Below are 13574 nucleotides of genomic sequence, written 5' to 3'. Positions count from 1 at the left end.
TATAACCTAATGCAGACTCTCTGTGTGATTTTCTCTGGAACTAAATGGCTGGGGGACTGGGCGGGACAGAAACCCTAATAAGCAGGCCCTTCGTGTTTCACCCATGGGCAATTGTGCACCATACCAATGCAGACATGTGTGATGCTTATAGATTTCGCCAGAGCATTTTTAAAAACACTTATCTTTAATTATGGATATGTGTGTGCATATGAGCGCTGGTGTCCTTAGTGGCTGGAAGGGGACGGCAGCTCCCCTCAGCTGGAGTTACAGGCAAGTGGAGCTACATGATGTAAGTTCTGGGGACTGGACTCAGATCCTCTGCCCTAGCAGCAAGGGCTCTTAACTGCTGAGCCATCTTTCCAGCTCCACAAGAACTATTTAAAATGCCAAGAGTAGTCAGTCCCTCTGTCTTAAGGTCAACCTCCCACACTTTCTCTGTCTGCGGTGTTCACTATGCCTATCTATCCCCTCTCCCAGGATCTGTTTTCCGATCTGTCCCTACAAACTCACAAAGAAGTTCAGTCCCCAAAGTCATCTATTAATGATGTTCAGAAGGTTGAACCATAGTCTATGGTGGGCTAATGGTATCTTCACAAAGTGATCTGATGTTTGTGCTGTGCAACTATTTCCTCTGATTTAAAACATTCCCTCTCCTACACAGAGGCTCATTCAGACTCAGGGACACCCTGTCTTCCACCGTTTATATACACTACACAGCCTTGTGGCTCCCTTAGGGCTGATACTATGTCATACAGCTCATATACAAAACTCTGTCACCCAATACAATAATTCATACAAGTTTCTCTCTGATCAGATATTTTGAAAAAGTCAGAAATAAAATTTGTTAAAATTCTCTTTACTCTTCTGCAAGATTCCTTCCTGTATGGGACCAACTGGGTCCGTGGAAACTGCAGTAGAACCTCTACCTTGGAAAGAGGCCTGAAATCCAAGCCAAGGTGCTCAGAAGGGGAAGCCAATGGCCCTCTGGGAACACTTTTCCTAATGTTTCAAAGAAACCAGGTTACACAATAGAAGAGTATTGTCTGTGTTATTTATTCTTTTTGCAGCTTGTAGGGAAGGAGTTTATTTTGGCTTACGGTTTGAGGAAATTGCAGTGGAAATAGCATGGAAGCAGGAGGGTAAGGTCACATTGCAACCACAGTCAGGAAGCAGAGAGCATATAGGGAGTGGGGTTGCCCCATGAAACCTTAAGGCCCATTCCCAATAACCTGCTTTCTCCAGCTAGATTCTAGTTTCTAAAGTTTCTGCCATCTTCCCAAACAGCACCACCACCTGGGAACCAAGTGTTCAAACACATGAATCTGGGAGACACTTCACGTTCAAGCAATAGTCCACTAAGGTGCCTACAAAGCCCTTTAGTTGTATTATTATTATTATTATTATTATTATTATTATTAGTAGTAGTAGTAGTAGTAGTAGTAGTAGTAGTAGTATTGTGTATGTGTCTGATGTGCACACATGTACCACATGCTAATGTGCACATGGAAGTCATAGACATCTTGCAGGATTTGATTGTCTCCCTTCATCATGGGAGCCAGAAATCAAACTTGCATTGTCAGATGCTTTTATCTGAGCCTCCTTGCCCACCCATCCTCATTTTTCTACAGAAAATCTTAAGTTGCTTTCATGTCAATGATAGCTGTGCCAAGCCATTTATTATCAACAATGAAATAAGAAAGCAGGTGCACAGTTCATTCCGATCTGCTGAAGGACTCTCAGCCCAGTGACAAGAAGATCCTTGAAGTCAGATGAGGGTCTGGACTCCTGTTCTACCACTGAAAAACATGGACCCAGACAGCCACAGCAGGGTATCAATCAGGCTGGAAAGGTGAATCAGCTGGAAAGTGCTTATCCAGAAAGAATGAGGACCTGAGTTCAGATTCCCAGCACCCAGCTAAGAAGCTGAGCCTGGTAATGTGGATTTGGTATGAGTTCTGGGAAGATACATATGAGTGAGTTCCTGGAGCTCACTGCCTCGATAGTTTAACCAAATTGGTGAGCTTAGGTCATCAAGAGACCACGTTTCAAAGGTAGAGAACGATAAAGGCAGATATGCGACATTGACCTCTGGTGTCCATGTGTGCATGCACAGTTAAATGTGAACACGCACACATGCACACAGAGAATGATAAGAGGCAGATAGATACTCGACATTGATCTCTGGTGTCCATGTGTGCATGTGTGCACAGGTAAATGTGAACACGTACACACACACACACACAAAGGGTGGATCAATCCACACAGGGGCATACTAGGGATCTTACAGATACAAAGAGGCTCCTGACATATCCCTTCCCCTTACTTCTGCCTTGAGAGGACAGCAAGAACAAAAGCAAATGGCATTCTTCCTTCTCACCATCCTAGGACTTAGAGTTCTTATTTCATATATCTGAAATATTATGATATTATTATGTTATATTTTTACCATTAAATATTTATTTATAGTTATGCTTAGTATGTATCACAAAGAGAGAACATTCTAGTGAAAATACAATGCTACTTCTTTGCACCCATGGCTTGGAGCATTCAGAGTGGTCACTGGTATCTGGCTTTTCTCCTCCTGAAGGAAAGGTCACCCATCTATTTGCTGCTGGTCAAGGCTGCAGGATGAATCAATGTGTGAAGCAGAAAGGCAACATGTTGCTTCTGGGCTCAGCAGAAAATGATCAAAAGCTCAATGTCCATTGGTCCATACCTTGGCAAAGTGCACCATGGGGTAGCCACATATGGTGAGTCAGAGTTTTTGAGAAAGGGTCTCTCCATGATCTTGAACTCTCCAGGAGACTAGGTTGAGTGGCCAGTGAGCCTGAGGAACCCATTTGTTTTCCCTTCCCCCAGCACTGGGATTCCAAATCCCCATCACCACATTCAGCTTCTTATGTGGATTTGGGGTACTGAGCTCAGGTCCTTGTGCTTATAGGTAAGCACTTTACCAACTGAGTCATCTCCCAGCCCCTGAAGCACTGTTTCTTTACATATCAGACACTATTCTAACATTCCAACCAAGTTACATCTTGAAAGCAAATTGCCTTTTGAAAAGGCAAATAAATATATCAGATATTTTTCACTATTTTTGGGGGGAGAGGGGGAACAAACTCAATTTGACTCAACTTTGGGATGGATTTGACATTATTCTGGAAATATTTGCTTTAATATGCACGGGGCTGCGTTTTCTTAGACATGCATGATCTTGACACACATGAGGTCTAGAGCCACAAAAAAATTCAGGAGGGTCTGGTTTTATTGACAGTATTTGTGTGTGTGGGGGGGTATGCATGTGTGCATGCATACGAGCATTCGTGTGTGCATGTGTGTGAGTATGTGCATGAGTGTATGCATGCATGCATTCATGTATGCATGTCTATGTGTGTAGAGGCCAAAAGATGACCTTGGGTGTCATTCTTTCTCTGGTGCTGTCCAACTTGGCTTTTTACACAGGGAGTCTCATTTGCCTAGAACACATTGATTTAGGAGGGAAAAAAAGCTGGGGATGGTAGTACCACCTGGAAGACAAAAGAGGCAGATCCTGGGGCTTGCTGGGTAGCTTTTTTTTTTTTTCAAATTTATGTGTGTGTGTGTGTGTGAATAAGCACATGCCATAGGTAGCTGTATATATGTATATGTAGGTATGTGTGTGTATGTGTGTGTGTGTGTGTGTGTGTGTTCAGGTACCTATGGAGGGCAAAAGACCATGTCTTATATCTTAAATTAACCCATTTCTATTAATCTATGTATCGCCACAAGGCTGTGACTATCAGGTAAGGTTCTGGTATCTTTCTCCTTCCGCAGCTACATGAGGTCTGCCTGACTCCACCTTCTTTCTTCCTGCATTCAATTAAATTTTCTTGCCTAGCTATATTCTATCCTGCCATAGGCCAAATCAGTTCTTTATTAACCAATGGTGATAAAAACATATTCACAGCATACAGAGGGAGTCCCACATCAGCCTCCAGTAGAGCAGCAAGCACTCTACATATCTGATCCATCTCTCCAACCCACTCCAACACACCTAGATTTTTGTGCATAAATTCACATGCAGCAGCTCAGGTTCTCAGTCTGACCAGACAAGCTTTTTACCAGCCTTGCCATGTCCTTGACCTATTAGCAGCCCCTTTGATCCTCATTTTAACTGCACCTGCCCACAGATTCCCAAGCCAGGCAGGTAGGGACTGTGCACAGCAGATGTACCCAGATGACTGAAGGTGACGGGAAGACCCTGTGTTCTATGCCATGTCCTGCTGTAAAACAGCAAGCTTTTGTACAAGCAGAGGGATTCCAAGCAGAGCCACCACTGTCACACTCTAGTTGAGCAGACAGATGTTCCCGGCAGATCTCTGAGTGGCATGTGATGATGCGGGGGGGGGGGGGGGGTGTAGAATAAGCTGTGTTCTGTGGCAGATGCTCCCAGGGAATGTACTGCAAAACTTCTAGACAAACAGATTCAGCGCTCAGCCTCTTTCCTTTGTCTCCTTCACTGCTGATCACAAGGAACTGATCAGTGGCCACAGTCTGTCCAGCATTCCTCAGAAAGTGTTTCTAAGAGACATGAACTTGCGAATTACACAGTTCCAAAGACGCTTGGCAGCACAACAAATGTGCTGTTTTCAGAGCAGTACCCCCAAACATTTTAATATTTTTACTGTTTGACAATTTATACATGTTTACAATATATGTATCTTGATCATATACCCCAACTCTACCCTCCTCACCCCCAAACATACCACCCTCCTTCCTTCTCCAAAAAGACTGGAGATAGCTTGGTTGGCAAAGGGCTTGCTTTCTAGCTGATCCCAAAACGTATATAGAAAGTCAGGTGTGGTGTTGCATTCTTGCAATCCCAGCTCGGTGGCAGTGAAGAGAGGTGGATACTGGCGCTAGCTGGTCCATCAGCTGAGCCTGCATAGCAAGTTCCAGGCCAGTGAGAGACCCTGCCACAAAAACAAACAAGAAAAATAAAAAAGACAATCAAGGTAGACAGCATCTGAGCAGCCGCACCCGAGGTCATCCTCTGGTGTCCATGGGCACCGCCGGACACCTATAAGCACACCAGCATGTGCGTGCACACGCACTAGTTTTGGATGACAGTGTTTGCCAAGTATTGATCACTTTTAAAGTCCTCCTTCAGAACAATGGGCAGCTATATACCCTGCCATGAGAAAGCAGAAAGGAACACAGTTGTCATGGTGGTTTTGATTTGGAGCCAGAGCTGCCCTTGTTTGTGACAATCGCCACAGAAACAAAAGCAGTGAGATGGTGAAGGGGAAACAAATCGCCTGGGTGTGGCAATCAGTTTTGACAGCAGGCTCATCAATAGCCCAGCCTTTCCGGGGCACGCCATTATCTATCCTATCTGCCAAAGCTGATACCTAACAACGTTGTCTTCAGAGCTGTTGGCATGCCAGGAGAACGTCTATCTTGTAAATCACAGAGAGATGACAGCTTCTCCAGATCTCGTCGGCGATAAAAGGAAGCGACACACACAGGAACAGACGCTGGGGCGCTTGCTGGCAAGGACTCCGGGTACAACTTGTATTTTGAATAAGGAAATGTATCTGTTTCTATTTTTCTTGAGACCCAGTAAGAAATCACTGATTTAACCTATATATCCCAGCTTTTTAACAAAACAAAAATGGAGGGCCTCTGACGTAGCTGACCGGACATAGGCATTCAGCATTCACTACTTCATGATCTGAGTCTGATCCCAATACCCACATAAATGTACAAGGAGAGAAGCAACCCCCTAGGTTGCCCTCTGATCTTTGCCTCCACACCGTGACACATATGTTCACACAACACACATACAACGGAGGGACAGTAGTAATTGTAAATGGAGTTTTTTTAATGTACAGGGAAATGATAAGAGACAGCAATACATTGTAGTATAAGTGATGAGAGCAGTTAGGGGTGTGATTCAGCAGTAAAGCCCTTGCTTCATATGAAATTAAGTCTGAATGTATACACACACACACACACACACATACACACATTCAATCAGGTCAGTGAAGCAGGCAAGGTACAGCTTCTCCCCTCCTACTGCAAACCCATAGAAATAAGAACAACAAAAGCTTTTTAAAGAAATTGCATCTATACTGGAAAAAAAAAGGTACCTTGGCCCAGAAACTGTAAGGATTTCTTGAGAGGATGGAAACAGTCACAGGGAAACAATATCTCAAGATACCCATGAAGAAAACTGCTAAAAAAGCCAGGGACCTTCTAAGTCCAGAGGAGAGGTCACTGGTGTCCAAAAGGGAAGAGGGTAACTGACCTTCTTGGTCATAAGGAAGAAGCTAGGCTAGCCAACTGTTCCACACCTTCCCAACTCCAGGTGGACAAAAGCAAACCAGAATTCGCCTTACGTGGGTGTGAGTGCTGGCATTCATCTCTGCAGTGTACCAGGTCGTCCAGGGCAGGCCTCCACATCAGATGGTACACAGCAGTTCACTCATATAATATTAGCACTCGGGGCTGAGGCAGGAGGATCAACTCAGTTCAAAGCCAGTCTGAACCACAAAGATTCCAGGCAATCCTGGGATACAGTGTCTTGTCTCAAAACAAGAAAAAACAACCATTGCCCTTCCTGTCCCTTAAGACTTCAGAATTGACATCCTCAGAAAGTAAGGGATGTATGCCATACCTTCTTTAAAAATAGAGACTCTTGTGGTGTTTGCTGGCAGTACACAATTAATCCCAGACTCAGAAGGCAGAGGCAAACAGACCTCTGTGGGTTTGAGACCAGCCTGCTTTACAAAGAGAGTTCTGGGATTACACAGTGAGAATTTAGCGAGCAAGCGAGAGGGACCCTGGAAATTAAAACTGATCACTGAAATAAAAAACACCAAATAGATACAAATAAAGACAAGGGCTCTGGGAGCTGGAGGATCAAGTCAAGCAATTCTAAAGTGAAGCATGACAGGAAACAGCTGAGAGACATTCCAAAACCAGAAAGAAAGTTGGGGTTATTTCGGTTTGAGGCAGGCTCTCATGCAGCCCAGGTTGACCTCAAAGCTGAAACAGAGTTGAAGATGACCTCGAACTTCTGATCCTCCTCCACCTCCTGCGTGCAGCAATGATAGGCATGTGTTACTGTACCCAGCTTCTGCGGCGTGGTAGGTGGCTGAGCCCCACCCCCAGCCCTCTCACTGGCCTTTTACAGGGAAAAGAAACTGAGATAATAAGGAACATTAGGAGCAAAGACACGGGGGGAAGTCTCTCCACAGGATTAAAAGATTCCTCAAGTAGATTTTTTTTCATGATACCTGACATGACCTAAAGTCCTCTGAGAGGAAAGCCAGGGTTGAGGAATTGCATAGAACAGGTTGACCTCTGGGCACGTCTGAGGGTATTCTTATTAACTGATGTGGGAGGGCCCAGCCCACTGTGGGCAGGACCATATGTAGGCAGGTTCTCCTGGGTTGTATAAGAAAATTCGTCAAGAATGAGCTTGGGGGCAAGTGCCTTTCAACTCCATGGTTTCTGCCTCCAAGTTCCTGCCTGATTCCTGCCAAGAATCTCGCAAAGATGGACTGCCTCCTGGAAGCGTAAGCCAAATCACAATTTTCTTCTCCCAAGCTTCAGGTCACTGTTTCAACACAACAGAAAGGAAACCAGGACAACCAGGAGGATAAACACCTTACAAAATAAATAAATAGACAACGATATATATAAAAAAAAACCCTGGTTAAAATCCCATGCATACGGGATAATAGCTTCGTTCACTGACAAAGGAAGACATGAGTACCTTTCTTTGCATCTGGTCAGAGCCCGTTCCAGGCAGCACGTCTATCAGTTTGCACATCTCACCCTTGAGTATGTCCACTGATGCCCCCCACACCCGCCCACTCCAGTGAACAGAGTAAACAACTCCACCAGTCATCTCCTGAACCTCATCAAGGCTGGAAATGTTCCAAGCATTCTCGCCTATCTGCAAACCCACAGGCTGTCTTATAAAACAAGGTGTATTGGTTATTTCTCACTCTAGCCAAATGCCTGACGAGAAGCAATTTTGGTTGGGCTTATTTTTTGGCTTGACTTCAGAGCATAGACCATCATGGCAAGAAGGCAGTTAGAGAGTTGCAGGAGCTTGGGGTAACTGGTCACTTGACATTCACAGTCTGGAAGCAGAGAGAAAGAGTGGTGCCTAGCTCTATTTTTCTCTTTTTTTCAGTCCTAGATCCTAGTCATGGGACAATTCCACCCATATTATTCTCTGGAAATAGCCTCACTGACACGCCCAGATTCTGCATCCTAGGTGATTCCAAATCAACTGACCAATGAAGATGAACGTCCAAGGCTATCAACCTCCTTCAGATCTGCAATCTTGACTTCTTCCTATTCCCTCATGTGCTCAGACCAGCACAAGAGATTCGGCTTTCTTCCCCAATTTGCCTGCATCCTCTCACCGCTGTCTTCTTCTGTCCGTAGGACCCTCCATTTATCTTTCACATAGGCTGGGGCCAAGTTGACCCACAAATAGCAACCATAACAAATCTACTTTCTTGTGTTTGTTTCGATTCCTCAGCTGCTAGGTTCATCCACACACAGCACAACCACACCCACTGGCTCTAGTGCCAATGAACCTCCCTTTAGCTTGTTCCTTGACAGCTTCAACACGGACTGGCAATTGTTCCTTCATTTCTTGTCCGTTCCCATGTCTATTCCCAGATGTCTCCTCAAACTCCAAAGTTCTCTTGTTGCCTGCCCAGACCATGAGGTTTTCTCAATGGTATTAGCATTTGTGAAATATTTTCTTTTTGGTTTATTTGCTTATTTATTAAAGGCATGTTCTTGCTGTTTAGCTTAGGCTGACCTAAAACTGGTCATCTTCCTGTCTCAGCCTCCTGAATGTTGGAATCACAGACAAGCATTACCAAGATATAACACAGTAGGGACCAGGCAGGTGGTTCAGTTGGTAAAGAGCTTGTCATAACTTGAATCCACAGTAGCCATATAACAAGCTCCAGGAATGGTAGTGTGTGCTTATAATTCCAGCTCTTGGGGAGAGAGACAAGTCAGTCCCTGAGCTCAATGGCCAGCCAGTCTAACTTTCCAGGCAAGTTCCAGGTGAATGAGACCGTCTTAAAAATAAATGGGGGGGAGTGACTCCTGAGAAACTATACCCAAGGTTGTCATCTTGCCTCAATAGGCATGTGGATACATACACAGAAGATGTAACACACTAGATTGTTTTCTAGAAAGTAAAATCATCTAGCACCGTCTTTAAGATGAACTAACCCGTCTCACTGTCAAGCCTGCTGCGCGCTGCCTCAAGCCTTCCCACTCTAAGGCCCACTCTGGTGTCCTCCTCCTCCAGGGGACATTCCTCTTTCTCCAGCTTCTCTGCTCACACTCTAGAATGCCCCACTCCAACCCCCAAGGTAACCCCATCCATCCCCACAGCCTCCTTTATTACTGCCATGTACTGGTTAACATGCGGTCACCCAAATGCCAATGTCTACATTTCTCCGGATATCCCTTGCAAACCTCAATCTCAGCATGTCACAACCAACTCCCTGACTGCCTTCTCTGCAGGCCTCTCTAGGTTTAAGGAAATAACATCCACCTCTTTGCTCAAGCACCTTGTAAGCGAGGGTGTAGAGGTGAATACACCTCTACATATGTATGAATATGAATATGAATATGTAATGCTGAACATAGCACATGCAGACAGCTACAGGAGGATCAGAACTTCAAGCTATCTTTTGCTACAATAGAAAGTTCAAGGCCAGCTTGGGCTACTTGGAACTTCAAGTAAAAAATGGGGAAAAAGAAAATTTCCAGAGTTGAAGACATAGGCCCACAAACTGAAATTGCACACTTAATCCCAAATTGGAAGGAACAAACCAGAGTGAGAGGGAAAAAAAAAAAAAAAAAAAAACTCTAGAGTAAAATCAAGAAGTTAAACCACCCAGAATGGAGTGACAAGCTGGCCTGCAAAGCAAGAGTCACACGGAGAGCAGCAGCACACTCATCTTCTGCAGTGTCAGACAACACAAGACAGGGCTGAAAATCCTCGGGGGTGGCGGTAGGGTGGGGTGGGCAGTGACATGACTCAGGGGGTCAAAAGTGCTTGTCAGCAAAGCTGACCCTCAAGTCTGATCCCAGGGACCCACAGGATGGAAGTTGATTCCTGTGAATTATGGCACACATCGGCACACTCCCAAACATACCAAGTGCCAAAGGGGAAGGGAGGAAAAGGTGGACCCAGAGTCTCAAAGCCTGGTAAGGGCTTTTGCAGACATGGAGGGTTCAGCAGCTCCCATTCAGAGCATGGAAGCACTGCTTCACGCAGAGCATACACCTCAGGAGACGAGCCAAGCACGGCTGCACAAACACTCAGTGAGACTGACCAGGCTGTATATCTCACCTGGGTAAGACAAGATGTGTGAAATGACCACATTACCCACAGCTGCCTGGCCTAGCGGAGCAGGGACAGGGCTCAGTGTACACAGACAAGGGCTAGAGTAATGGCTCAGCCAGGAAGGCACTTGCCTCACAGCAGACAACCTGAGGTGGATCCTCAGAACCCAGAACAGGTAGGAGACAGTCGACTTTGTAAAGTATCAGCAGGACTCCAACGAGGGACTTTTCACTGTTTTCTTAAAAGGTACTCAGTTTTCAGAGGCCCAAATTGCTACGAGTTCACATAATGAGAGCAGAGACACACTACTGACAGTGTTTACTACATTCCTAAGTGCAGGAAGTTTATGTGGTTATCAAAATATTAAAAACTACTTTATTTTTGCCAGAATTAGTTTTCCTGTTGAAGATTATCATTTTTGAAACCTTGACTCAAAAAACTAAAAAAAAATCATTTTCATTTGATAATCCTTCTATCCCAAAGGACTTGCTGAGTTTCTTTCATCATTTCTTAGCATATCCAACCACCTGTACTAATTTTATAAGATTAGCCAACAGTCTCAAATCCTAATATTTATCATGAAGAAAAAGAACTCACACACAGTGATAATTACATATTTAATACATCTTGCTTTCAACAGCAATTTTCAAAGTAAACATATCATAGACCTTATAACTTATTAAAGATTTTATAGCTTACAAATTTGATTCTAAAAATATACCTTATTTGATCTAAATGAATAACATCTGAAAGACAGAATAATAAATGATAGCAGTGTGTTGGCCACTCCTACCATTAGGCTTGTGTACACATATTCCATATGGAGTATTCTTGGGATGTTCGCACTCTTAGCCTGAGAACACAAAGCACATTACACTCTGGCATACAAGATTTCAGCACTGCTTTGAAAGAAAACAGCTTTAAAGTATCTAGTTGACACTGTAGGAAAGCATGGGCACATGCACACACAGACACATGTATACATTTTCTCTCATACACTCAACACATAAGCATACACACACCACAGTATTCTGAAGAATTTACCCTTGTATCCAGAAAATTAACAATTCCAGGAAGGAAAAGCAAGTGGAAAGTCAGCTGATATACTTAAACCGTAAATGGTAGGAGTTGTTAATGAGACGTGCCAGGAGCTCGGTGACGAACTCTCTCAACTTACTCTCCAAGGATGGGACCATTCAGCAGGAGACATCAACACTCAGGGAGTTGTGCATCCACCATCCTCAGACTGCACTTGTGAAGGCAACAGACCCAGGCCTGCCAGAGCCTGGCGGGTACACGGCCCAGTCCCACCAGCATTACCTGCCTTCAGAACCTTCATGTTGTTCTGCCTGGTGTTCCTTAATCATCCACGTGCTAAAGCAGTGAGCTTCAGTAACGAGTAATAGCTAATATCACTTTGGTTTCTGTGGCAGAGAGAAAACCACACAGTATTCCCCAAACACTTTTATCTAATCAAAACCCCTAAGTTTTAGCTATTTATGTTTTTCCAAATTTAGACACAAAGCAGGTTAATGCTGATCACCTCCCCTGACATCACACACACCCCTGGTAAAGTCTGTCAACGTAGAACAGTATTCTTTGGACTCCTGCAGTAACGCAGTAAACACCATTCTATGGAAGTTCATCGTTGCCATATTTAGGACTTAAGCTCTCTGACACAACAGCAACAGAGACAAAGCACACATGGGAGCTCGCAATGCACACAGCTGATGAGAAACAGAAGGCACGACCGTCAGTGAGAGGGGAAGACCAGCTACCCGTTCGCTTTCTGTTTGGTTTGTTTTCAGCTTTCTTCTTCTGTTTCACTAAATTTCGAAATTGTCCAAAGCACTCTTAGTCTCTGTGACAGTAACAGCGTAGTTTGGCACATCAACATTGTGAAACAACGCATGGTATGTCTAAAAAATTTAGAAATTTCATGTACTCATAAACCTATCTTTCATGTAGTGCACATATATCTTACATTTATTGAAATCAAATACCGAAAGGTTGGTAGCTGATTTACAGAAGCAATCACAGACTGCAGAAACGTGTGTCACACACACCAATCCAGGAAAACTGCATCCTCGCAATTTCACAGTCCAAAGTTTCGCTGGTGCACCTAGCAAATACGCGATGCTTTCCCATGGCTTCCTAGAGAAAAGACAGATTCTGCCTTCTTCATTCTTGATGAGATTTTTCAGGAATAACTTTACATTCATACTGCAAAAATTAAATGGTCAAAAAGTTAACAGATTTAAAATCACTTGTGAACTGCAACTTCCAAACAAATTAAAAAGCTATAAAAATAAATGTTTTAGTATGTTCACGTTATTCCACAATGCACAATGGCATTCAAAGTGAAAATCTGCAGAGAGCAGTGGAGGGCAGCACAAAGACGACTATTCCCATACTGTAAGCCACAGCAGCTGGTGATGCAGGGAAACCCTATGATACACAGTGCTCACAGACCAGCCAAGGACAAGCCATCAACTTCAGGACAATGCTGAATTCAAGTCATCATTTCAAATCACTCTATGAGTTAGCAGAAAAATGTATTACAATATAAAGGATACAAATTAAAACAATATTCTAAAAGTATAACTACCAAAATGAATAGTTGAAATTCAAAAGAAACACACAGAGTTAGAACTGGGTGCTCAGAGTATCAGAACGACAGCAAGTAAACCACACTTCTCCCAGATGGCCAAACTCAAGTGAAAGCCACTGCTGTGGCCTCCGAATGTCACTCTGTAACTCTTGCCACATGACCTGGGGAGTGGGGTGAGGGGTGGTATCACAGTGTGTTTCCATTCATAACTAAAATGAGTATCTTGGTCAGCTTGAGATAGTCTTAATTTACAAATACTATATAATATGCCCTCTTCATTTTTAAAATTGTTCTTTTACCAGGGGCTGAAGCTGTGGCTCAGCTGAGAGTGCTTGCTGAGTATGAAGGAGGCCCAGGGTTCAGTCTCCAGGGCCACATGATCCAAGTGTAGTGGTACACACCTATAACTCCAGCACTCAAGAGGTGGAAGCAGAAGACCAGAAATTCAAGGTCATCCTAGACTACAGAGTGAGTTCAAGGCAAGGTAGGCTACTTGAGACTGGATTAAGACAAAAAAATGTTGTTGATGGAATGGAAAACTGTAAACTAATAAAAACAAAGCAACAAAAATAAAATATCACTATA

The 13574-nt window shown here is 43.9% G+C and overlaps 1 protein-coding gene across 5 annotated transcripts in view; it reads right to left on the bottom strand.

Moving 5' to 3' along the window:
• Positions 1 to 1037: 1037 nt before the first annotated feature.
• Insig2 (insulin induced gene 2) overlaps positions 1038 to 13574 on the bottom strand; it is a 35825-nt gene continuing 23288 nt past the window's right edge. For 4 of the 5 annotated variants that reach the window (XM_038349762.1, XM_038349766.1, XM_038349765.1 and 1 more), the window contains one exon: positions 10982 to 12601. In XM_038349762.1, the coding sequence (XP_038205690.1) occupies positions 12560 to 12601 (42 nt within the window). In that variant the 3' untranslated portion in view covers positions 10982 to 12559. Of the gene's footprint in view, positions 4950 to 10981; positions 12602 to 13574 lie in introns of those variants that run through there. The other variant, XM_038349763.1, reaches the window with a different exon arrangement.

This window comes from Arvicola amphibius, chromosome 12 (genome assembly GCF_903992535.2).
Source record: "Arvicola amphibius chromosome 12, mArvAmp1.2, whole genome shotgun sequence".
In the NCBI taxonomy this organism is placed as follows: domain Eukaryota; kingdom Metazoa; phylum Chordata; class Mammalia; order Rodentia; family Cricetidae; genus Arvicola; species Arvicola amphibius.
This window is presented reverse-complemented; position numbering and strand designations above follow the sequence as displayed.